Source organism: Vanrija pseudolonga, chromosome 1, assembly GCF_020906515.1.
Source record: "Vanrija pseudolonga chromosome 1, complete sequence".
In the NCBI taxonomy this organism is placed as follows: domain Eukaryota; kingdom Fungi; phylum Basidiomycota; class Tremellomycetes; order Trichosporonales; family Trichosporonaceae; genus Vanrija; species Vanrija pseudolonga.
In genome coordinates, this window is record NC_085849.1 from 2,473,066 (window position 1) to 2,497,109 (window position 24,044).

Here is a 24,044-nt window from a genome sequence, read left to right on the forward strand (position 1 = left end):
ATCCCGCCCCGTTTCAACATCATCCATCAGTTGGCCCGTGTCGTCGGCGTCAAAGCAGGTTTGAGCTAGTGGCCGGCTGGTCGGTGCATGCATCATTCATGACGATGCTTGAATAGCGCGCAGATGGCTGCACCCCAGTTTGAGTCGCCGTGCTTGTTATTCGACTTGTCCAAATCGGGGGCAGCTGGCGCCAAGTGACGTGCTTCACGTGTCGTCGCCCTGCCACCACCGACCTCCGCCAGCCTGCCTGCCTTACTCACCCAGCCGATGTGATTCGGCACCGGCGTTGGCCGGTCCGCCCGTCCACTCGCGCCCACCCTCCTCCACTCTAAGCCGTCATCATCGACGTCCACAACGAGTTCCCCATCGCAACGTCCATGCTCCGACCAGCATACAAGTCTTTGCGTTCTCTTCGGTCCTTCTCCACTACAGCATCGTGAGTGTGCTGCCATGCACGCCGAGCTGACCCCCCAGAGCCACGATGAAGGTCCTCCCTGTTCAAGCACGCTCCGACAACTGGATGTACATTGTCGTCGATGAGGCGAGCGGCGAGGCGGCCGTCGTCGACCCGTACGACGCGCCCAAGCTCGCCCAGCGGGTCAAGGAGGAGGGCGTGAAGGTGTGTTGGGCGGTGGGGGCGGGAACTGGCGAACAGTAATGCAACTTACACGCAACGCACGCCCAGGTCACCACGCTTATCACGACGCACCACCACAACGACCACTCGGGCGGCAACCTCGCTTTCGTGAGCTCCTGCACACGACCCATCTGACGCCAGCTTGACCTCCACCCTGGGATCAAGGCCGTCGGCGGCTCCAACCAGGGCCCGGGCACCAACACCATCGTCAAGGACGGCGACGAGTTCAAGCTCGGCTCGCTCGACGTCAAGTGAGGCGAGCGTGCCGAGACGATTGCCGCTGACACACACAGGGCGCTGGCTACCCCCTGCCATACCCAGGACTCGATTTGCTTCTTTGTCGAGGACAAGGCCAAGGGACAGCGCGGTGTGTTCACTGGCGACACTCTGTTCCTCGCTGGCTGTGGTCGCTTCTTTGAGGGCAACGCCGCGGAGATGAACGCCGCGCTCAGCAAGCTCGCCAAGCTGCCCGAGGACACGCTCGTGTACAACGGACACGAGTACACGACCGGCTCGGCCAAGTTTGGCCTTGCGATTGAGCCCGAAAACGCGGCGTTGAAGGGGTGCGTGGCGGAGCTCGGACCCACCTTGCGTGCCCACAGCTAACCTACCTGCAGCCTCTTCGAGCGCTCCCAGACGGACAAGGTGACGACGGGCAAGTCTACCATCGGCGACGAGAAGAAGTGGAACGTGTTCATCCGTCTTGACACGCCCGAGGCCAAGTGAGCGAGCCAGCTGCCATTGCATATCGTACGACTGCTAACGTTCCGTAGGAAGGCCACTGGCGAGACTGAGCCGCTCAAGGTCCTCGCCAAGCTCCGCGAGCTCAAGAACTCGTTCTAAACATACCGCCACGGAGGTACGTGCGAACACCATGCCTTATGCATGCTGCGCCGGGGTAAAATCGCCGCGCACGGCCAGAAAAGGCCTGCCGAAAGCTATCATAGGTACATCTCTGGGTTGATGCATCATTGTTGACGCGGAGATGGAGTCGCTGTCCGTGTGCCGTTCCCCGCACTTGCCGGCCGATCGACCCATCGCTCGACGCGGGGTAGGACGAGCAAAGTCGGCGCGATGGGCCAAGACTATAAACCGGGCGTCGTGTTGACGCGTCTGCCCTTTTCTTTCTTTCCAGCCACGACCCACCACAAATGGCCTACGGAAAAGACTACGCCGACTCGTTCCGCACCGACCCGGCCGGCTGGCGACTCAAGGTCAGCGAGGACTCGCACGGGCAGCACAAATGGGTGTACCTCCCCCCCGGGGCAGCGCGTGACGCCTGGCCGCAGGCCCATGTCGACGTGTACTCGATGGGTCTGGAGACGGTACGTCGGTGTAGCGGGCGGAGCTAACGAGCAGGGCCTACCGGACCAGCCAAAGGCCAAGACGCCGCTCGAGGCCGCGCGGAACGGGCTCAACTTTTACCGCGCGCTGCAGAGCGAGGACGGCCACTGGGCGACCGAGTACGGAGGTGCGTTGGGCTGCCGTCAGAGCCTGCTGGAGCCCGCTGACGCTCCCCAGGCCCGCTCTTCCTCACCCCCGGCCTGCTGATTACCCTGTCCATCCTCCAAGTCGAGCTCTCGCACGAGCGCAAGCAGGAGCTCATCCGCTACCTCCTGCACAAGCGGCGCCCCGAGGGCGGATGGGGCCTGCACACGGCGTCCCCGCCGACCGTGTACGGCACCGTCATGAACTATGTCGCGCTGCGCCTGCTCGGCCTCGGGCCCGACGAAGGGCCTATGACGGAGATCCGCGCGCTCATCCACGAGATGGGCGGAGCGACGACTATCCCGACGTGGGGCAAGGTCTGGCTCTCGGTCCTTGGGTGCTACGACTGGGAGGGCGTCAACCCTATGCCGCCTGAGCTTTGGTGGGTGTAGTTGAGCGTGGGATGGAGCTGACGGAAGGCTGCTGCCTGACTGGGTGCCGTTCGCGCCGTGGCGTTGGTGGATCCATGTTCGTGCGGTCTGTGAGTCTACGTGCGTGGAGCACCGCTGACCCCAGTCACGCCCATGACCTTCCTCTGGGGCTCGCGGTTCGTCGGCGAGCCGACAAAGATCACGGCCGCGCTCCGCGAGGAGCTCTACACCCAGCCGTATGCGTCAATCGACTGGGTCAAGCAGCGCAGCAACGTCAACGAGATCGACCTCTACTCGCCCCACCATTCCGTGTACGAGTTCCTCAACAACGTCCTCCACTACTACGAGAAGGTCCCCCGCCTGTCCTGCCTGCCGTCCATCCGCCGCGCGGGTCTCAGGGCGGCGTACGACCAGGTCGTGTACGAGGACGAGAACACGGGCTTCCAGACCATCGGCCCCGTTTCCAAGCCTCTCAACCTCCTCTGCCGTTTGGCCAAGGAGAGTCGCGACTCGGAGGCGGTCAAGCGCCACCTTACGAGGATAGACGACTTCCTGTGGCTGTCTCAGGACGGCCTCTTCATGACGGGCACCAACGGCAGTCAGCTCTGGGACATTTCTTTCCTCGCCCAGGCCGAGGTCGAGACTGGCCTCGCCAACGAGCCCGAGAACAAGGAGTCGGTGCTCAGCATGCTCGACTGGCTCGACAAGTGCCAGATGCGCGCCAATCCCATCCACTGGCACGACGGATACCGCCACGCGTCCAAGGGCGCCTGGCCGTTCTCGACCCCCGAGCAGAGCTACACCGTCAGCGACTGCACGGCCGAGGGCCTCAAGGCTGTCATCCAGCTGCAGTCGCTCAAGTTCACGCCCAAGCCTGTCACTCTCGACCGCATGCACGACTCGGTTGACATCTTGTTGTCCATGCAGAACCCGACCGGCGGTTTTGCCAGCTACGAGCTCACGCGTGGCAGCGCCAAGATGGAGTGGCTCAACGCCGCCGAGGTGTTTGGCAACATTATGATCGACTACCAGTACCCAGAGTGCTCGACATCGGCCCTCTCAGCACTCAAGTACTTCACCACAGTCGACCCCGTGTACCGTGCGGATGACATCAAGTGAGTGCGAGCGTAGAACGCAACTTGGCGTCTGCGCCACTACCGCCATTGCCGCCTCCTAGTGTGCCGGCTAACAAAGCGCGCCAGACTCTGCATTGATCGTGCGATCGAGTGGATCCACAGCGTCCAGCGCCCTGACGGATCGTGGTATGGTTCTTGGTGAGTCTAAATCTCCGGGTAGCCAAAGCAACGCGCTGACCATGGCCGACTTGATAGGGGCATCTGCTTCACGTATGCCACCATGTTTGCGTTGGAATCGTTGGCGATTGCCGGCGAGACGTGCGCCAACTCGGAGCGCGTTCGCCGGGCATGCGACTTTTTGTTGAGCAAGCAGAAGTCTGACGGCGGATGGGGCGAGACGTACTTGGTGAGTAGCGCACTACTCGGGAGGTGGTCTACAGGCCCTGACAAGACATTGCACAGAGCTGCGCAGAGGGCGTCTACTCGCAACACGAGACGTCACAAGTTGTCATGACTTCTTGGGCGATTCTCGCACTCATCTATGGTCAGAGCCCCGACAAGGATGCCATCAAGCGCGGGTGCGAGCTCATCATGTCGCGCCAGTTGCCCAATGGCAGCTGGCTGCAAGAGGATACCGAGGGCATCTTCAACAAGAACTGTGCTATCGATTACCCCGCATTCAAGTTCATCTTTTGTATTTGGGCCCTTGGCCGGGCGGAGAAATACCTGAGCAAGTAACCGTTGGCGGTTGCTTGCTGCGCGTATGCAAACAGAGCGATATGGAAGGAAGCAAAAAGTGGGCATTGGTCGGGGCGCGTCGGGGGTGTGCTTGAAGGGAGAAGGCCCGCCAAAGCCGCCCCGGCACCGCGCCGCGCCACAGAGCCAGCCAGGCGCGAAGCCCACGCCAAGTCCACGGGATTGGGGGGGTGGGCCAGCCGCCGTCCGTGATTTCAGAGGGGGAGGACCGTATCTGAGGCGGCGTCGTGATCTAGTGGGGCAACTCCTGGCCGGCGCACAATCTGGGGGACTAGGGTTCAGAGCCCAGCCAGGATTTTTCTAGGCACTGCGCGGTGTGCTGTGGTGGTGTCGTCGTGCAGTGACTGTTGGCCGTCACGCCTAGTGGTAGTCCGCGTCGGAGCAACCAGCCAGCGGCTTCCGATTTAAGAGCCAGAACGCCATTGTCGATTGATTTCCTTTGCTTCGACCCAACCCCTCCCTCCCTCCTCGTCTATCCTTCTCTCTCCCTCCCTTGCTTCCATTCTCACGCTGCCCGGCTGTGACGATAAGCAGTTGTCCGGCAAGTCCGACTCTTCCCTTTAAAACAAACGACAAAGTAGCACCCCAGCTCTTCGCCGCCGCCCACATCGCGCACGTTTGGTCCACACCACAACCAACACACGCCATGTCCGCCACTCTTCGCCACCGCGCCGCCTCGCCCGCCAAGGCCGGCGACGCCGACAAGAAGGAGCTCCTCCGTGAGGCCGAGGAGCTCGAGCTCACCGAGGGCCAGAAGTGAGTAGTTGGGCACTGCACCGCGCCGCTACTGCTACGCGGTCGCGGTCTAACTCCGCTGAAATCCGACTGACTTTTGCCCCCAGGTTCGTCGTCCCCAACTTCACCACCAAGCAGCTCCTCGACGCCATCCCGTAAGTTTTGATGCTTTGCGACGCGGGGCGAGGCAGTGTGGTGCGGTGTCGCGGTGGCAGGCCCAGACTCGGGGAGTGGTACGCCATCCTGGGTTTGATGGAATCTGGCCGCCTGCTACGCGGGGCGGTGGCCATGACGAGCAAAGTTTGTGATGCCGCCGCTGTGCAGCCAGCGCGGCTGTTGCCAAATAATGCTCCCGACAAAGTCACTCGTTCCGCGCAATGACGCGCGACACCCAAGGCAACCCACCCCCTACCCCCTGCACCGCCAAGTCTCTTGCCGCCGTCGCCGAGCGTTCGTGACGTGACAACCGGGCTAACAAACCCCCCCAGGGCGCACTGCTTCAAGCGCTCGGCGTTCAAGTCGTCGCTCTACGTCGTCCAGGACGTGGCCGTCCTCGCCGTCCTTGTCTACGGCGCGTACCACATCGAGTCGTTCCTGAGCAAGTTGTGAGTAACGAACGGCGGCCCCAACAACCCCCGTTGCGCCGTTAAATGCGGCGCGGCGTGCCTGGAGCACTGCAAACGTGCGATCAACCCATACTGACGCCTATTCGCAGCAACCTCTCGACTGCCGCCCTCTGGGGTGCTCGCGCCGCCCTCTGGTCGTTCTACTGGGTCACTGCCGGTCTTTTCGGCACTGGTCTCTGGGTCATTGCCCACGAGGCCGGCCACCAGGCCTACTCGTCGTCCAAGACGATCAACAACTCGGTCGGCTGGGTCCTCCACTCTGCCCTTCTCGTCCCTTACCACTCGTGGCGCATCTCGCACGGCCGTCACCACGCCGCCACTGGCCACCTTACGCGCGACGAGGTCTTCGTCCCCAAGACCCGCTCGCAGATGGGCTACCCCGAGATCAAGCACGAGTCCGAGTACAAGGGCATCAACGTCCCTGCCTGGCGCCAGGCCGAGCTCCGTGAGGCCCTCGCCGAGTCCCCCATCGGCACCCTCTGGAACCTCTTTGTCCACCAGATCTTCGGCTGGCCTCTCTACCTCATCCGCAACGCCTCGGGCCAGCTCCACTACCCCGACGGCACCAGCCACTTCAAGCCTTCGTCGATCATCTTCAAGCCTTCGCACTTCTGGCAGATCATTGCCTCGGACATTGGTGTCTTCCTCACCCTCGGTGCTCTTGGTGTCTGGGGCTACTACCGTGGCTTCCAGGAGGTCTTTGCCGTCTACGTGATCCCCTACCTCTGGGTCAACCACTGGCTCGTCTTCATCACCTTCCTCCAGCACACCGACCCCCTCCTCCCCCACTACTCTGCCAAGACCTGGACCTTTGCTCGTGGTGCCCTCGCCACCGTTGACCGCAAGTTCCTCGGCCCCATTGGCAAGTACGTCTTCCACGGTATCTGCGAGACCCACGTTTCGCACCACACCGCCTCGCGTATCCCTCACTACAACGCCTGGGAGGCCACCGACGCCCTCAAGAAGTTCCTCGGTGTCCACTACCAGGAGTCGGACGAGAACATGCTCTACTCGTTCTACCGCATCTACCGCGAGTGCCTCTTCATCGAGGACGGTGAGGACATTGCCTTCTACAAGAACTCTTCGGGCCTCGCCGCCAAGGTCGGCATCGAGGAGGGTGGCAACATCTCCGACTCGGGTCTCGACCTCAAGTAAATGCGCCGCCTCATTCGGCGCAGGTGCCATTCTGGCGCGACGGGATGTGCACACCGCACTGTTACATTGTTGGTGCACACACCCCACCATACCCTTTAGAGCGTGCACACCTCTCTAGAGTCTCCTCCCTGGCATCACTCCTCATAGACCCCCATCATTACCCTGGAAAATCAATCAAACGGCTGCGTCGGTTGCGATTCTCCTGTCACTCCTTTTTGGAAAACACATGTTTCTGGGCACTCATCGGCCCAAGACTGTCATTTTATGCATTTAGCTTAGACGAGCTGGGCGTGGGGCACTTTGTGGCAGGTGCAGTGGCCAAGTGCGAGACTCACTGACATCGGCAAGCCGAGTGTGGTGGCTCACTGGGGCGCCACATAGTCACATCACTCACCCAACGCTCACTGTTGTTTCCACGATTGCCTATCAACTGATGCATGTTGATGACCACTGCAATGATGATCATCAGCGCTAGGATCCTCAATGTGCTGTCGATATTGTGCATAAGTGCAATTCTTGTAAAGGAAGGTCGCCAGCTGACGTGACTGGCTTCCTTGTTGCTTGTTGATCCGATCAGTCGTCGTCTTCCTCCATCAATCTCCCCTTCCCCTCGCTGCATCAAAAGTCGACGACGGCGACGATAACAACAACCACCACTACCTCATCTTCCCTCTTCCCTCCTCATCATACACGCCTTCCCACTGTACATACCATGACGTCCTACCACCAGCGGCGACACACGATCGCCGAGCCCTCGAGCGTGGGCTTTGGCCCGCCGCTGCTCGTGACCATGGTGTTCATGGACGACCGCTCGGACGCGCTCTCGATGCCGACGTCGGTGCGCGGCGGCGTAGTGTGGCCGCGGCACGAGGTGCGGCCGTCGACCTTTCTCTCGCAAGCGAGCTTTCTCCACTGCCCGCGCTTCGACACGCTCACGACCGCGCTCGTCGCCCACGCGCCGCCGCACTGGATCGTCGACATCCGCACCGTGTGTGTCCTCTTCCGCGGGCCGCACAAGGCCAAGAAGGACGAGCGCCCGGTGCCGCACGTCATCATATCGCGCAACCAGTGGGAGGTGGGTGGCGTAACGGTTCCGTGCTGACCCAGCCCCAGACGGTACGCATGGAGACGACGTCGAAGCGCCGCAACAACGCAAAGCTCAACGAGATCCGCCTCGTCATCATCCCCGCCGCGGCAGACTGGGGGATCCCCCTCATACCCCGCGAGCTGTGGGACGCCAGCCTGCGCCAGATGAGCATCACCCCCGCCGACTCGCGGCGGTCAGCGCTGTACGCCCAGGCCATGGTCAACCTCGTCGCCCACCACCGCGACCACGCCAACAAGGTGCTCGCGCCGTTCATCGCCGACGAGGCGCCGCCGCAGGAGGACGCGACCCCGCCGCCAGAAGACCCCACCGCGCCGCAGGTGCCCACGAGCGGCGGGTGGTTCCCCTTCCGGCTTCTTTCCCACCTCCGCCCAGCACCAGACAGCAGCACCACCCCGCAAGTGACCCAGACCCAGCCGATCCCCGTGCCCGGTCACCACCACGCGAATCAGCCGCACCAGCTCCGGCACAGGCGGACACTGTCCAACGTTCTCGAGGGGTACGAGTTCCCCACTACGCCGAATCACGCGTACTCGAGTCATGAGCACCGCACCCCCCACTCCCACTCCCACCCCCACCCGTTACTCGGCTCTCCCCTGCCCGTGCTCGCGACCACGTCCCTCAACCACGGCGACCCCCGGCCCAGCCACACCGTCCACCACCTTGGCCGTGCACACCACCGGTACCAGACCATGACGGGGCTCGACCCACGCGCCAAGCCCCCTGCGACGAGGCCAACTGGGTCCTGGGGCAACTGGTTCAACTGGAGCCCCTAAGGGTGGGTAGATAACTCGGAAACGCTCTAACCCGCCAGGCCGACTACACTCTGTAGCATATCACGACACCGCCACAACCACCGCCACGAACCAGTCATGAACACAAACGTCTCTTGTAGCGACCAGCACGATACCCATGATACCCACAACACCCACGGCACGGCACCAGTCCAGCACGCTTGTACCCAACCAAACCACACGAGATGTACATAATGCATATGAGTTCATACCAAGTTCTATGCCTTGCCGTTGGGGTTGGTGCCGAGAATGGAAGCCATGAGCTCGAGGTCGTCCATCTCCTCCTCGCGCTTGGGCTCTGGTGCCGCAGCCTCGGTCGTCGCTGCTGTGTTGGAGCCGATCGCAGACACGAGGTCGCCCTCGACGGGGGCATCGACCTCGGCGGCGGCGGGCAGGCGCCACTTCTGGACGTAGCCCTTTGCGCCGGTAAACTCGTTCTGGATCGTCCAGCCCCTGACGTAGCTGTACCACGTCTTTGGTTCGCGGTATTTTGTCGAGTACTCTGTGAAGCGCTGCGGTCCGTACGCGGCGCTGTCACCGAGCGCCCTCGCCTCGAGATCAAACACACGGTCCTGGTCACTGTCAGTACCAGCCCTCCTCTTCTTCGTCCAGCACCTACCCATTCGTCACGCTTGAACGTGGCTCCAAAGTGACGCGCCTCAGCGGCAGCAGCGAGCGTCGCCATCTCGTGCGTGGCGCGGAGGGCCACAAACTCGCTCGTCGCCTGCGCGTACGCGTCGGTCAGCGACAGCTGCTGGTGCCTGTGGAGGTTGCTCGTGAAGGCGATCACGTCCTCGACGGTGGGGTACGCTCCGCGCTGGGACAGCTTTGTCCACGATGCGCCGTCGACGGGGTTGGGCGCCGCGATGGCCGGGCCCTCGACGAGCGACACGGGGCGGAGCGCCTCGAACGGAAAGTCGACAAAGAACTGGCGGCGGATCCGGTCGGCCTCGTACACGATGGGCACGGCGCGCAGCTTGGGTTCCCGGTACTGCTTTGTGTGGTGGGTGCGTGTGTGGCCCTCGCGGCGCTCGTCGACGCGCTGCGGCGGCAGGTCGTCGTACTTCTTGGCGGCGTCGGGGCGCGCGCGCGCTCCCACCTGCCGAGGAGGCGTCACGGGCGGGGGGTTGGCCAGCACTGGCGCGTACCATGTCGGCGGGGACTGGACCAGCGTCGACTGGATCAGCCGCGACATGACCGCGGGGACCTGCGTCGCGAGTTTACGGGGCATGGCGGGCGGGCGGACGGGTCGGTCGTGTGCGGAGGTGTTGTTGCTGCCTGTTCTGGGTTTAAAAGTCGGAGATGCCAGGAAAGTCGGTCACTGCAGGCAGGCGGAGGTGCGGAGGTGGGATGTTGATGGGATTAATGATGGAATAATTGGAATTACAATAATACCACGTGGCGTGGCTGCCTGGACGCGCGTTCGGTGACGACCATCAGTGAGTGCTGCTGCCATCATCATCAAGCTTCCATGTCGGTCGACGACATCTCTTCTTGACAAACTCTCACCCACCACCACCATGTCGTTCCAACGAAAGCAGGAGAAGGACTTTACCCCCGAGGTTAAGGCGCTCGTCCCCGAGGTTGAGAAGATTGCTGCGGTGAGTTGGAGCTGTGGTAGCAGCTCGAGCATGCCTGCTGACGCACTCGCCAGGGCGGCAACCTCCAGGAGGCTATCGACAAGATCTCGGCGCTGGAGAAGCAGACTCGTAATGTGGGTAACTCGGCATCTCTGAAAGTTCAACCCATTGACACCCCCAGGCCTCGGACATGCCCTCGACCGCAACGCTGCTGCAGCTCCTTGTCCGGCTGTGCTGGCAGGCCGGCAACCTCGAGCAGCTCAACACGCAGCTCACGCTCATGTCCAAGAAGCACGGCCAGCTCAAGGAGGCTGTCGTGCGCATGGTCGACGAGGCGATCCCCTACCTCACCGAGCTGAAGAAGAAGAAGGACGCCGGCGCGTACAAGGGCAAGGAGGACGAGTGGCTCAAGCTCCTCAACACGATCCGCGACATTACAGAGGGCAAGATCTACCTTGAGCTCCAGCGTGCGCGCCTCACTGTCCTCCTCGCCGAGTACCACGAGCAGCTGGCCGCTACCGCGCCAAAGGAGGACCCGGCTGGCGCCACCGCTGTCGCCGCCGCGTCGACGTCGACCTCTACCGCCGAGGCGTCGAGCAGCACCGCCGCCAAGGAGGCGCCCAAGAAGGAGCCCGTCACCGCCAGCGACCACCTCGAGGCTGCCGCCGACCTCATGAGCGACATTCAGATCGAGACGTACAGCAGCATGGGCAAGCGCGAGAAGACCGAGTTGTGAGTCACCACACGTGCACGTGCACGTGCACGCTAACAACCGTAGCATTCTCGAGCAGATGCGCCTCGAGTCGCTCCGCGGCAACTGGCCTCGCGTCCGTGTCGGATCCCGCAAGATCAACCGCGTCTTCCTCAAGGAGCCCGAGAGCACTGACCTCAAGCTCCGCTACTACGACCTTATTGTCCAGCTTGCCCTCCAGAACGACAACTACCTCGAGGTCTGCAGCGCGTACCAGGAGGTGTGGGACACGGAGGAAGTCAAGAAGGACGAGGCGCGCGAGCTCAACGTGGGTGTGGTCACATTTATACCGCGCTAACCCACCAGGTCATCGAGAACATCATCATGTACATTGTCCTCGCGCCGTACAACAACGAGCAGTCGGACATGATCCACAAGCTCTACGCCAACAACGACTTGCAAAAGGCACCCCTGCACTACGCTCTCCTCAAGTGCTTTGTGACCAAGGAGTTGATGCGCTGGCCCGGAATCGAGGAGCTGTACGGCCCCACGCTCCGTCAGTCGCCCGTCTTCTCGTCAACCTCAACACTGGGCGTCAAGACTGGCGACAACAAGGACGAGGATGCGACTGGCCCAGGAAACGCGCGCTGGGAGGCGCTGCACAACCGTGTGGTCGAGCACAACATCCGCGTCATTGCCGCCTACTACTCGCGCATCACGCTCGCGCGCCTCACAGAGCTCCTCGACCTCCCCGCCCTCACCACGGAACGGACGCTCTGCAAGCTCGTGACCGACAAGACGGTGTACGCACGTATCAACCGTCCAGCGGGCATTGTCTCGTTCCAGCGCCCACGCAAGACCAACGAGGTCTTGAATGTCTGGAGCGCCGACGTCGGCAAGATGCTCAGCCTGGTCGAGAAGACGAGCCACCTCGTCTCAAAGGAGTATGCGATGCACGAGGCGAGCCAGGCGGGCCGCGGAAAGAAGGCCATTACAGCGTAGAGTAAAGTGTGTATGACATAGCAGCAGCATGGTTGCATCGCATTCATGATAGCGGCGTGGGGTCGAGGTCGGGCTGAAGGCGTCTGGCGACTACTGATATCGGCCCTTCGCCGCGATTCTGAGGGCATTCAAGACATGTGTTCGACACGTGATCCTGAGCACAGTAACGCAACGCTACACACGAGCAAGGAGTGTATAGCTCTCTCTCTCTCTCTCTGGGAGCCGTAACCAGCTCGTAAAGTCAGCTCACAGACTCCAGCACATGCAGACTGATTCATGTTGTGGTTGCCAACAACAGCTCTGGGGCTGGTGTGGGTCAGTTTCCGACACAGAACCCTCAGCTACCTACCCCCTCTCACTCATGATACGCGTAGCATCGCGATGCACTCAAGTCTATGTGGGTCGTGACGATTCTCATCAGATGACAACCAAGGGAGGATGATCACAACAGGATAAAAGTTGTACAAGGAGGAGGCGACTAGCGCCGTAGGGAGCCAAATGCGCCTTTGATATGGTCTTTTGCGCCGCGGAGCTGGCCCCACTTGCCCGACTTCTTCTCGGGGTAGGGGTCGATGCCGCTGAAGCTGGCGGGCGCGACGACGTACGGGGCCTGCCGTTGCGCGTCGGATTCGTCCGAGTCCTGGGCGTCGGCAAAGGCGCTTGAGAAGGCAGCAGAGCGTGGGACAGACGAGGCAGTAGCAAAGGCGCGCGCTTGCGCGAGGCCCTTGTATCGGTTAATAGAACCGCCGCGGGCGAGTCCTGTTTCGGGCGCAGGCGCGTGAGAACTAGAGAGCGGCGGCGACTTGTGAAGCGGCAGGGGGGCACGAGACGTTGCCGGCGATCGGCCAGTCTTCTTGCCGAGCGGCGCCTGATTCGACGCTGGCATAGGCATCGGCCCAGAGATATGTGGGTGGTTGTCGACATCGCTCGAGTCGGCAGTCGGTGGTGGAGAGAGGTTGGAATCGGGGGTCTTGTAAGGGTCGGTCAAACGACGGGGGTGGCCTAGGCTCCTAGCCGTCGTTGCGCCGGGACCCGCTGTCACCCAGTTGTCGCTGCTCGAGTATGAGCGGCTCCGCGCCCCAGCCGTTGGATGAGCACGAGTGTGGTGATGGTAGATGGGCGGTACAGCCGCCAGCGCGGTCAGCCGCTCCCGGTAGGCAGCGTTGCGGCGGTCGTAAATGTCGTTCACGGCTGCCATTGGCAGGTTGGGGTCACCAAGAATGGCTTTGGACTTGTCAGCACTCATTCTTGCGACCCCTATACGCCAACTCACTGGACGAAACACGCGAGCTACTGCCGTTCACCGATCGGCGCTGATTGCTGGTGCTGCTTGCGTAGCTACGCCGCTCAGAACCACTGCTGACCGTGCTCCTTCTCTCGGCACGAGCAAACTCCTGGGCAATGGCGTGGCTCTCGCCATAGGCCGCCAGCTGGTCCGCCAGAGTTCTGCTGCTGTCCTGAGTGAGGGGCATCTGAGCAATCTCCAAGATGTCTCGCTCGGTCTGCTCAAGCACATCCTGCGCCTCGGCATGGGTTGAAATCTGGCGACTTGCAGGTCGTGGAGGACGAGAGCTATCACGGCTCGTAGTGTGCCCAGCACCCGGGCTACGGGTAACCGGGGTGAGTGGCTTCGGATGACCGTAGTTGGTCGATCCAGAAGATGCACTCTGCGCTCGCGAGCGAGCTCCACTGCTGATCGCCCCGTCGACGATGAGACCGAGGGAGCGCATATCACTCTGTCGTTCAGATTCTTCCGTTCGGGGGAGCGTAGTGGTGTGGCCGAAGGTTGGGGCAGTCGAACCAGGCGGAGTGAGGATGAGGCGCGACGAGACGGTCCCATTGGAGCCAATGCTTTCACCACGAAATCGACGAACATTTGTTTGCTCTTCGTGGAACTGATCGTCGCCTTCCGCGTGCGACTCCTCAGAGGGGGCAAGATGGGGCATGGTGGAATCCACATTCCTGCCGCCGTTATTTTGACCTTCTGGAGCACGTGCCGAGACCGCATTTGCCACGACGTCGACTTCTGGTAAACCATAGCCGAGTGGCCCGTTGCCCGGCGGGCTGGTCGAAGCGCTGGCGGGGACAGAGCTGTCCGACGAAAAGATGCGGTGTTGGCTTGGGAGCGTCGACGAACGGGGCTTGGTCATTGGCATGGCAGGGGTGCTAATCATGCGTCGTGGGGCATTGTGGGAAGGTTTCCGGATATCGGTCAGAGATCGCCGAACCTGAGTCCTTCGCAAGACAATGTCTTGGCCGTCTTCACCCAGGCCCCACTCGTTTGCCAGAGGGCTGGGGCTGATGACGCCGCTGCTCGCGCCGTTCCGGACGGTGCGTCTGTCCCACGACCTGTCACCACTCGCTGCTGCTTCGCGGTGTGGCGGATCTGAAGCAACGCTGAATCGCGACGTGTTCTCAATATCGCCTTCAAAGAAGTGCGTCTTTGCTGCCGGCGCGGACAACACGGCGGCCGTGTTCAGTTGCTCCCCAAGACGAGTGATATCCTTGACCATTTCGGCCAGCTCTGGGTCCATGCTCGTATGCCTGCTGATGTCGGCGTCATGATCGCGGTCCGAAGGTGAAGGAAGAAGACGGTTGGAATCAGATCGCTTGGGAGGGCTGGGACTGCGTGACGGGGGCGACTGGCCACGGCGGAAGAGCTGAAGGATCGCTTGTCTGTTGACCTTTGGCCGATTGCCACCTGCGTCGTGCTGGGTGCGGCTTCGGCCTCGGAAAAGCTGGGCATTGGGTGGCGGTGACGACTCGCTGATCGAGGGCGAGCTGTCTTGTGGAGATTTGCGCATCGCGGAGCGGAACGCAACCCCCGGGTGTGCCGCTCTCTCAAATATTGATGGCAGAGACGGGCGGCGTGATGAGCGCGGCCCAGGCGACGGATTTTGAGCGTCAGCTCCGTCCACAGCTCCTGGGCGGCTGAGCTCCTCGTCGTCGCTGGAAGGAGAGTTTGTGTGTGATTGCAGGGGTGAGGCGAGGTTGGAGCTCGGGTTATCGCTGTCAATAGTGCTAGTGATTTGAAGTGACGTCGGAAGGGTGATTGGAGGTGTATGGTTGCGCGTGCTGCTGTTGCTCCGGGCGAGTCCACCCTTCGGAGTGTTGGTATCACCTGGTCCAGCCGTAGACTCGCTCCCTTCGCTTGCTGTGGACGTCATGGGCCGGACGGCGTTCAAGCCGCTCTCAAGGCTAGACCTTAGAAGGCGGATGCCGCGTTCCGAGGCGTGGCTAACGGCACTGCCTGCTCTTTCCTTGCCCCTGCGCGATGGAAACTCCTCTTCTGATACTGGCACTTGGGTGCTGCCGAGCGAGTGTCCGCGGGCTCGTCTTGTCGTCGAGCTCTCGCCAACAACCTCTCCGGAAGATGCTGGGGCGGCTATCCGGCTCCACACCGCCAGCGTCCTCACGACCTCGGTGTATCCGCTGAGATCTGCCAGGTCAAGTGGTGTGAGACCGTTCTTGTCTTGCTTGTCGGGGACCGCCCCGCACGCGAGGAGTATCTGCACAATCGGTGCGTGGCCATTGGCTGCGGCAAAGTGTAGCGGTGTGGACCCTTGTGATGCTGAGCAATGTGCACGTGTGCATATCCGAGGCCGGCCTTTGCTCACCTGCCGTTCCCACTGCCGGAGCGCCACTACGCTTGTTCTCGCTGTAGCGACGAGGAAGCCTAGGAGCGTTGACGTCTGCGCCGCGCTCAATGAGCATGCGCACGACACTGACACTTCCTCCAGAGCAAGCGGCGTGGAGCGGGAGACATCCGTGGAGGAGCGAGTTGACGGGCTGGCCATGCGTCAGAGCGTAGTGCACGAGACCAACGTTGCCGCTAGCGGCAGCGGAATGCAGCTCGAGGTTTGGATCTAACGTCGGTTCCGCGTGTTAGGCGTCGATGAGGAGCGAGTAGGGCCAGTGCAGGGAGTAGCAGTGCGATGCATGGGAGCGTGGTGGGTGAGGATGGCAATGCGTGTCAGTGGATCGCACGGGGGTTGTGAGAGAGTCATGGGAATGGTTCTGGCCATCGTGCGGCGGGCGACGACGATGACTCGCCGCGTCGCCGCATCGCCACCATCATGGGCACCGTCGTCCCTTGCAAGCACCACTCACAGTCCAGCACAACGTCGTACTTTGCCTCGACGCGCTCGGCGCGGCTCGAGGCCGACGACGGCATCTTGCTGCGTATTGCCTCGAGCTTTGTCGGTGGAGGCGGAGGCGGAGGGGTCAGCGCTGTTGCGCTCGTGCTGTTCGCCAACGGCGCCGCTGCTGCCAATGCCGGCGGAGGCATGGTTTACTATCGCCCCGATGGCGGGATGGGCGACGGAGCGGGCCGTGATGAGGACAGTGTTATTATCGGGGATGGACGGTGGGAAGTGGGGGACAATGAACGAGGAATGCAATGTTGCGCCGGTGTGTGTTGAGAGTGTCGTCGCAGATTGCGCCGCCAGAGCCGAAATTGCGTATGTCGGCAGTAAGAGCTTAGTCGCTAATGTTGTTGGCTCGGGTTGGATGTAGCTACCATTGGGGTTCAAAATGGAGCACGTTTATGTCGATGAGAGGCGAAGAGGACAGTGCCAAGAGGTGTTGCTGCGAGGTGACACAGGGGCTTGGGGGGGAGGTTGCACCGGAGTTGAGTGATGGGATGTGTGAGATGACCCTGGGTTTGTGATGCTGCAGCAAGCTTGCACCATTCAAAAGCTACGTCGAAGACAGCCCAAAGGACCGGGGCCCTGGATATTGCATTGCGGCGTGTCACCCTCGTCTACTGCCTTGTGTTGCGTATCAACGCGCCCCGGCGGCAACAAGATGCGGACGACTAGTAGCATCATGACCCCAAAGATCACAAGCGGGACCGCAGGGGTGCCTCGTTTTTGCAGCACGCGGCACAGCGGTGAACCTACGTCACCGGTGTAATGTCACTGTGGGGGGGGGGGGCCAGTCCAGCCCTATTGACTATGCCCCTCACTACAACCGCTCCCTAATTCAATGTCTGGATCCGCCGCCGCCTATGTAAACGTCACAAGCCGCCGGCCCACTTATCTCTACCGCCGGAAATCTCACTCTGCGGCGTCCCCCACCCGAGCATGGGACATCTCCTTGGTCACAAGTTAATTTGCTCCGACTCCAGTAGCCAGGCCACGATACTGTGGCACATGGACGTGTGGCCGCTGGAGATACTTGAGTGATAAACGGGGGCTGAGACTTTGCACAGGAGAGGAGCAAGTTTCTATTTGATTGCCGGATTTCTATTACAATTCAAAATGGCATTCATATATGCCGGATTTCTATTACTATTACAAATGGCATTCATACATTCCTTCAAATGCGACTTTTCAGTGGGATTAACCGCGGGAGCTTTTTTGCGTGGTTGACTTTGGGCAGTGGGAGGTGGAGGTGGTCCACCCTCACTCCCTGGGCAACTCATCCCCCGGTCCACCCCAACCCAACACCTTTCTCTCATTCACCCATCATCCCATCCCGTCATCCCGCTGCTGGTCATCATACAGGCCTTCTATTTGTTGCAGCACTCCTGAATCGACAAGCACAACAACCCCAACCCTCCAAACCCCTCACCGTCCCCACCCACAGTACGTCTCACCCGACAGTACCCACGAATCAGACCACCCACTGACCTTCCCCGCCTTCCTCAGACGCTTTGCAATGCCCATCCACGTCACCGACATTTCGAAGCCGTTTCTCCACGTCGAGCGCGAGACGCCCTTCGGCCCGCTCGTCACCGGCGACCTCGACGATGACGACGACTACGTGTGGGGATACAAGCACCTCATCGACGTCGAGGAGACGTACATTGAGAAGAGGATGAAGGCGATGATTAAGCAGAAGCCCGGCACCACTGGAGCTGAGGTGAGTCCTTCCTCGTAGTACATCGCTTCCAGGTCCTGCAGCTGACGGGATAGCTTCTCACCGACCTCATGGGCACCAAGGAGGACGCCAGTGCCCGCACCAATCGCACTGACGGCATGCCGGATGCGGTTGCCGAGGCGATCTTCCGTCGCGTTTATCCCCTTGCCAACCCCGTCGACGTGCGCCAGGCCGCCATCAACCCGAATCAAGTGGTCGCTCTCATCCTCGTCCTCTGGGCGATGGAGGGCGAGAACACCGGCCGCGTCCCCGCCAAGCCCCACCCCCGCGTCACTAAGCCCAAGGCCGGATTCTGTCCGAAGATCGAGTTCACCCTCCGTTGGTGCGCCGAAAAGCTCATCGAGCTCTGTCCCGACGACATGCATAAGCCAGAGGAGTGCTGTGGCGAGTGTCACGCCGATGGTCACCGCCTCTGCTTCCTCTTCTCCCTCATGAGCGACCTCAAGTGCTTCAAGTGTGCCTTCATGGACACCCCTTGTGGATTCGAGCCATAGGGGAGCAAGTTGTGTAGGGGGTTCGACTTCATTCACGCAGCCGTGGTCCAGTGGACTACTCCTTCCACCCCGTCACCCTCGCGTCAGCTTGGGTCTTCCCGCCTCGCGATACATTCCATTTAGTTTCCTCATTTCGTCACACGTTTCAGTCATAGTATTAAAGTTGCAGCCACGCAGATCTGAGCCAGATACAGTCCATAGTTCTCTCAACCCGCTCATGCATACAGTGCTGCACGAACAGAATGCTTATTGGTCGTTTCACGCACAAGGGCAGCTTGGCGCCAGTGGACCACCTCCACCTTCCCCCAGGCAACTGGCGGCGAGTGAACCACCGTTTTGCTTCCGCTGGAACAACATAGCTCACCCCTGCTTGCAGCGGGCATGGTTGATACGATGATGCGTACGCCTGTTCGCCTGGCTACTTGAGCACCTTGTCGCTGGTCCTGCTTGCATACCATCAGCAGGGAAGGGCAGTAGGCGCAGCACAGTGGGGCAGGGTGGTGGGTGGAGTCGAGTTTGGTTAATGTTGATCACCCCTCAGCTTCATCCTCATGGTCGGGCTTGTTCCATCGCGCCAGGGGGCTGCTCGATGCTTCGTTGTTCGGAGACGCCCAGAGTCGGGGGTAGATCTGGGTAGATGCTCGCCGGGCGAAGACCAAGCATAAACAACTGAGAGTAAACGACGGCAGATAAGTGAAGCCGAGCTCATGTCTGGCCAGGTCTGGCCAGACCCAAAGACCATTAGGAAAAAGTCAGGGTCCATTAGGCCTATACTTGAATTAAGGTTAATACATTCAGGGTTTGCTGTGGCATTTTTGTGGCACCTACTCCTTCTTCAGTAAACGGCTCATTGTGCTATTCACTGTGCTCATCCATCGTTACACGCGCTACAGACTCATAATCAACATAGAAACCCTCAAAGCTTACTTCTTGGCGTTCAACTTCATGAGGTTAAGAGCAGAACCGGCCTTGAACCACTCGATCTGGCCCTCGTTGAAGGTGTGGCTGTAGAGTTAGCAAAAGGATCTGTGACTTGCCCAGCCGACGTACCTCACGGTGAACTCGTAGGTCGAGCCATCGCTGCGCTTGCCCTTGATAAGGAGGTCCTTGCCGGGGGCAAACTTGTCAAGGCCAGTGATGGAGAGCTTGTCCGAGCCCTTGATGAGGTCGTAGTCCTTGGGGTCCTTGAACCAGAGGGGGAGCATACCCTGCTTCTTGAGGTTGGTCTCGTGGATACGGGCGAACGAGCGGACAATGACGGCGGCACCACCGAGGTAACGGGGCTCGAGAGCGGCGTGCTCACGAGACGAGCCCTCACCGTAGTTCTCTGGTTACGTAAGCGCCATCCCGTAGTCTTCTCTTCCTCCTCCTTCTCCTTCTCCTCCTTCTCCCATTCAACTCACCGTCACCGACAACGACCCAGGGGATACCGTGATCACGGTAATAAGCACCGACCTGCGGGACGCTATTCGCGAGTCAGCACAGACCTCACAGAGCGGCCATCGTTTACTAACCCTCCAAACTCGCCGGTGACCTGAACTGGTCAGTCTTCCATTCATTCGTTCGCCTGCCTTCGCGCAACTCACCTGGTTCAAGACGCTGTTGGCTTCGCCCGAATCGGCATTGATCGCGCTGGCTCGTCAGTCTCCTACACAAGCTAGTCACGAGCTTGAAGAGGCCGCTCAAGTTCAAGAAGCCGCTGAAGCTTAAAGAAACTCGAACGGCCGCTCCAGCTTACGTAAGCAGCTCACCCGATAAGACAATTCTGAGAGCTCCAGAAGTCAGCACATGCTTTGTAGAAGAGATAGATGGACGAAGAAGCATAGGATGGATGAAGAAGTGAAGGATGGACGGAGGTGAAGGTGGAAAGTGGCAAAAGTGCCACAGTGAGCGGAAGCAAAAAGTGCCACACTCGTGCCACCACACCATGGTAGCCTAATGGCTCCCTCGTCTCCTTCTCTTCTCAACCTCCTCTGCTCCAGTCTCCACGCTCGTGAGCTCACATGTTCTGGAGGTGTCCACGGTACTTGAGCCAAGGGCCACCAGCCGAGATGTGGTCGGTGGTGCACTTGCCAAAGGCCTTGATGAGGACGGGGGCGTCGATAATGTCCTTGCCGTTCCAGGGCTTGAAGGGCTCAAGGATCTGGAGACGGTCCGACTTGGGGTCAACGGCGACCTGAACGTTGGAGCCGTCCTCGGGAGGAGCCTGGAAGGTGTTCTCGCCAGCGTCGTAGCCCTTGGCGGGGAGCTCAAAGCCGGAAGGCTCGGCAAACTTGAAGGGCTTGCCGTCGGCACCGGTGAGGGTGTCGGTGAGGGGGTTGAAGGTGAGGTCACCGGCAAAGACCATGGCGGTGACAAGGTCGGGCGAGGCAACAAAGGCGTGGGTGGCGGGGTTGGCGTCGTTACGGCCGGTGAAGTTACGGTTGTACGAGGTGATGATCGAGTTCTTCACGCCCTTGGGGACGTCCTGACGGTCCCACTGGCCAATGCAGGGGCCACAGGCGTTGGCAAGAACGACACCGCCGGCCTTCTCAAAGGTCTCGGTGAAGCCGTCACGGGTGATGGTGGCGCGAACCTGCTCCGAACCGGGGGTGATGGTGAAGAGCGACTTGGCCTTGAGGCCGTGGTTCTCAGCCTCGGTGGCAATGGCGGCCGAACGGGACATGTCCTCGTACGACGAGTTGGTGCACGAGCCGATAAGACCGACCTTGAGCTCAGCGGGCCAGTCGTTCTCCTTGACGGCCTGGGCGAACTTGGAGATGGGGGTGGCAAGGTCAGGGGTGAAGGGGCCGTTGATGTGGGGCTCAAGCTCGGAGAGGTTGATGTTGATGATCTGGTCGTACTCAGCGCCCTTGTCGGGGGTGAGGTTGTGCTTGAAGGCGTTGGCGTACTGGGCAACGTCCGAGCGGTTGGTGGCCTGAAGGTAGCCGGCCATCTTGTCGTTGAAGGGGAAGAGCGAGGTGGTGGCACCAATCTCAGCACCCATGTTGCAGATGGTGGCCATGCCAGTGGCCGAGAGCGAGTCGACACCGGGGCCGGTGTACTCGATGATGGCACCGGTACCACCCTTGACGGTGAGGATACCGGCGACCTTGAGGATGACATCCTTGGGGGTGGTCCAGCCCGAGAGCTTGCCGTCAAGGTGGACACCAATGACCTTGGGGGCCTTGAGCTCCCAGGGGAGACCGGCCATGACGTCGACGGCGTCGGCACCACCGACACCGCAGGCAACCATACCGAGACCACCAGCGTTGGGGGTGTGCGAGTCGGTACCGATCATGAGGAGACCGGGGGTGGCGTAGTTCTCAAGGATGATCTGGTGGATGATACCAGATCCGGGCTTCCAGAAGCCAATGTCGTACTTGGCACAGGCAGTGGCAAGGAAGTCGTAGACCTCGCGGTTGATGTCAATGGCGCGGGCAAGGTCAGCCTTGGAGCCGACCTGGGCCTGGATAAGGTGGTCACAGTGGACCGAGGTGGGGACGGCAGTCTTGGGGAGACCAGCCGACATGAACTGGAGGATGGCCATCTGGGCGGTGGCATCCTGGCAAGCAACACGCTGAGCGGGGGCGTCAGCCAATAGAACCGTGTGTTTTTGGCTGCTCCGATACTCACGTCAGGGCGGAGCTTGAGGTACGAGACACCACGCTCAATCTCCTGGTTGTGGGCGTCGTCGAGGTGGCCGTAAACAATCTTCTCGGCAAGGGTGAGAGGCTTGTTGTTGAGGCTGAGGGCAAGGTGTCAGTCCGGAATCGGCGATGTGGCAATTGGCTGGGCTCGGAGAAGGGACACGTGGGTGATGTTTAGGCCAACCCCGTAGGTTCAAGCATCAATGATGCTATGCACCAATCCGGGGGACAGTGGTTCGCCTGCCCAGCGCTCGCTGTGCAGACCCCATCCGAGGCCATCATGCACCGTGTTGTCGATGGATGACGGCCTTGGTTGTCCCGGCTACGATCTACCCGACCGGTCCGATGACCAGTTTTGCGTGTCTCCCGAAGGCAGCTTCGCGCCGCCTCCGAGCAAAGTGCCACTAAACTACAACTCACCGGTCACGGACAATCTGGAGGTTGTCCTCGATGCGCTGGTAGTTGATAAACTTGCCGTTCTCGAGGCGGCTCATGGGGACCTTGGTCTCGCCGATCGACGAGCGGACGGTCGCCATGGAGCGAGCGCCGCGAAGGAGGGACGCGGGGACGCGAGGCGAGATCATTTTAAAACAACTAGGTAGGGTTTTCCAAGTAGCAACAATAAGTTAGAAGCCGACCTCTTCAACGTCGGTGTACCAAAGCAAGCTTGGCCTTTATTGGGGTTTAGAAGAGAGATGGTTTGTTGGAGGAAAGAAAAAGGAAGCACCAACTGCGAGTTCAGTGGGTTCACATGTATAGTGCGCCGTGTGTGGGTGCGGGCGCTCGCAGGCAGCGCGGCGGGGGCTCATAGGCCAGAATGGCTGTCATGCCAGGCCAGTGGGCGTCGGGCAGTTTTCCCTGCGCCTGTAACTGCAAAGCATTCACTGTGGTTGGTCGACGCTGTCAATGACGTCCTTGCTCCGACCTGACCGAATATGTCCGCCACTTGAGGACTGACAATGCCGATTACACGTCATTGTTCGGTCACGGTTATAATCGGACCGACTGGCTTTTAGTGTTTGTTGCGGTGTAATCAGAGACTGAGAGAGTGCGCCCAACCCCGATGAAGACGCGACACAAAACTGGTCTTGTGCCTGTTCGGCTTGACGGCCGAATTTCGCCCTTAGGACTTAGAAGCACCTGGCATAGCTCTACAACCGCAACAACAACAACAAGTCTACAGGGACACACGACCACCCAACCCTTCTTGGCCACCCAGAAACCGACAAGCCCGGAAGTGTCGCGTAGCAAGAGTATCCGGGCGGTCCAGTGGGTGGCCCCCGATGATGAACGCCAGCCGGGTAGTCGCGAAGACGCCGCTTGCGCCCCCCTGGCTCTGCACTGAAGAAGATCATTGTGTGCCGATTTTAAATACGCCCCTCCCCCAAACTGTTTCAAGTGTTCCGATGGCTATGTGCGCTTGGCCCTATTGTGGCATTTCGCGCTGCTCTCGCTCGACGGATCCATCGTCGTCGTCGTCGTCGCTGCGACAGAAGACAAGACCGTGGCGGCGGCGATGGGCACAGATCATCGCGCGGCCTCCTACTCGGTCGCACCAGCCTCTGCAACCCGTACTGACTGCTCATTGTTCATGTCACGCCTATGGCGTCGGGCGTCGTCTGACACAACCACGGCGTCGGTTCCTCCTCGCACCCCTCGTCACTACCAGCCACTGTGGGCATGAAACATGTCCGAGTCCTTTCGGCTTGACATGACGAGGACCGGGGATCCCTGCCTGCTTGTGGCTATTGACCGAGGCAACGAAGGCTGCAGCTCATGCACGTCGACGGCGATACCGATCGCCTCTGCTGGCTGCGCTGGTACGACCCGGATCGAAGAGGTCAGGTCCTTTGGTCGCGAGGGGCAGTCTAGAACACCGCGTTCACGCCGTCGTCAGACTGCATAGAAGCTTACGTCGTTCCGGAGTGTCGCTTCGCCGCTTGAGTGACACTGTGTACATGCAGTGCGAGCGCGAACATGCATCCAACAATGAGGCGACGTACACTCGCTGCGCACTGACAT

The 24,044-nt window shown here is 60.7% G+C and overlaps 9 protein-coding genes across 11 annotated transcripts; 6 read left to right on the plus strand and 3 right to left on the minus strand.

The window, feature by feature from the left end:
* The first annotated feature begins 363 nt into the window (after window positions 1–363).
* On the plus strand, window positions 364–1,620 carry SPAC824.07 (putative hydroxyacylglutathione hydrolase). The gene is made up of 7 exons (XM_062767400.1): window positions 364–436; window positions 475–631; window positions 686–745; window positions 779–888; window positions 931–1,200; window positions 1,255–1,359; window positions 1,411–1,620. Exons 1-7 carry the CDS (start codon window positions 378–380, stop codon window positions 1,478–1,480), a joined length of 831 nt encoding a protein of 276 aa, XP_062623384.1. The 5' UTR covers window positions 364–377; the 3' UTR covers window positions 1,481–1,620.
* A 159-nt stretch (window positions 1,621–1,779) lies between these two features.
* On the plus strand, window positions 1,780–4,358 carry ERG7 (Lanosterol synthase). The gene is made up of 8 exons (XM_062767401.1): window positions 1,780–1,962; window positions 1,997–2,108; window positions 2,159–2,507; window positions 2,545–2,606; window positions 2,642–3,611; window positions 3,699–3,770; window positions 3,828–3,978; window positions 4,035–4,358. Exons 1-8 carry the CDS (start codon window positions 1,789–1,791, stop codon window positions 4,308–4,310), a joined length of 2,166 nt encoding a protein of 721 aa, XP_062623385.1. The 5' UTR covers window positions 1,780–1,788; the 3' UTR covers window positions 4,311–4,358.
* Window positions 4,359–4,584: 226 nt separating this feature from the next.
* On the plus strand, window positions 4,585–7,128 carry FAD12_0 (Delta(12) fatty acid desaturase). Its single transcript, XM_062767402.1, has 4 exons — window positions 4,585–5,084; window positions 5,171–5,218; window positions 5,552–5,668; window positions 5,779–7,128. Exons 1-4 carry the CDS (start codon window positions 4,975–4,977, stop codon window positions 6,842–6,844), a joined length of 1,341 nt encoding a protein of 446 aa, XP_062623386.1. The 5' UTR covers window positions 4,585–4,974; the 3' UTR covers window positions 6,845–7,128.
* A 428-nt stretch (window positions 7,129–7,556) lies between these two features.
* On the plus strand, window positions 7,557–8,725 carry LOC62_01G000945 (uncharacterized protein; the record flags this gene model as incomplete). Its single annotated transcript, XM_062767403.1, has 2 exons — window positions 7,557–7,919; window positions 7,958–8,725. 2 exons carry the CDS (start codon window positions 7,557–7,559, stop codon window positions 8,723–8,725), a joined length of 1,131 nt encoding a protein of 376 aa, XP_062623387.1.
* A 199-nt stretch (window positions 8,726–8,924) lies between these two features.
* On the minus strand, window positions 8,925–10,015 carry RSM25 (37S ribosomal protein S25, mitochondrial). The gene is made up of 2 exons (XM_062767404.1): window positions 9,363–10,015; window positions 8,925–9,315 (listed from the first exon to the last, which is right to left on the minus strand). Exons 1-2 carry the CDS (start codon window positions 9,972–9,974, stop codon window positions 8,962–8,964), a joined length of 966 nt encoding a protein of 321 aa, XP_062623388.1. The 5' UTR covers window positions 9,975–10,015; the 3' UTR covers window positions 8,925–8,961.
* Window positions 10,016–10,226: 211 nt separating this feature from the next.
* On the plus strand, window positions 10,227–12,068 carry PSMD12 (26S proteasome non-ATPase regulatory subunit 12). The gene is made up of 5 exons (XM_062767405.1): window positions 10,227–10,344; window positions 10,398–10,457; window positions 10,505–11,055; window positions 11,102–11,342; window positions 11,381–12,068. The coding sequence occupies exons 1-5, from the start codon at window positions 10,264–10,266 to the stop codon at window positions 12,014–12,016; spliced, it is 1,569 nt and encodes a 522-aa protein (XP_062623389.1). The 5' UTR covers window positions 10,227–10,263; the 3' UTR covers window positions 12,017–12,068.
* Window positions 12,035–16,673, minus strand: Ank2 (Ankyrin-2). Its single transcript, XM_062767406.1, has 5 exons — window positions 16,127–16,673; window positions 15,634–15,882; window positions 13,290–15,587; window positions 12,366–13,240; window positions 12,035–12,322 (listed from the first exon to the last, which is right to left on the minus strand). The coding sequence occupies exons 1-4, from the start codon at window positions 16,302–16,304 to the stop codon at window positions 12,495–12,497; spliced, it is 3,471 nt and encodes a 1,156-aa protein (XP_062623390.1). The 5' UTR covers window positions 16,305–16,673; the 3' UTR covers window positions 12,035–12,322; window positions 12,366–12,494.
* A 1,004-nt stretch (window positions 16,674–17,677) lies between these two features.
* LOC62_01G000949 (uncharacterized protein) lies at window positions 17,678–18,393 on the plus strand (the record flags this gene model as incomplete). Its single annotated transcript, XM_062767407.1, has 2 exons — window positions 17,678–17,881; window positions 17,935–18,393. 2 exons carry the CDS (start codon window positions 17,678–17,680, stop codon window positions 18,391–18,393), a joined length of 663 nt encoding a protein of 220 aa, XP_062623391.1.
* A 774-nt stretch (window positions 18,394–19,167) lies between these two features.
* On the minus strand, window positions 19,168–22,759 carry acoA (the record flags this gene model as incomplete). 3 transcript variants are annotated; one of them, XM_062767408.1, is made up of 9 exons in its annotated part: window positions 19,168–19,398; window positions 19,444–19,720; window positions 19,797–19,858; window positions 19,908–19,927; window positions 19,980–20,025; window positions 20,145–20,165; window positions 20,397–21,952; window positions 22,009–22,120; window positions 22,443–22,759. In XM_062767408.1, 9 exons carry the CDS (start codon window positions 22,604–22,606, stop codon window positions 19,317–19,319), a joined length of 2,340 nt encoding a protein of 779 aa, XP_062623392.1. The 3 variants fall into 3 exon arrangements, with proteins under 3 accessions (XP_062623392.1, XP_062623393.1, XP_062623394.1); XM_062767409.1 differs by lacking the exons at window positions 20,397–21,952; window positions 22,009–22,120; window positions 22,443–22,759 and having other exon boundaries at window positions 20,132–20,217; XM_062767410.1 differs by lacking the exons at window positions 19,168–19,398; window positions 19,444–19,720; window positions 19,797–19,858; ... (1 more) ...; window positions 19,980–20,025; window positions 20,145–20,165 and having other exon boundaries at window positions 20,393–21,952.
* Between the last annotated feature and the right edge of the window lie 1,285 nt (window positions 22,760–24,044).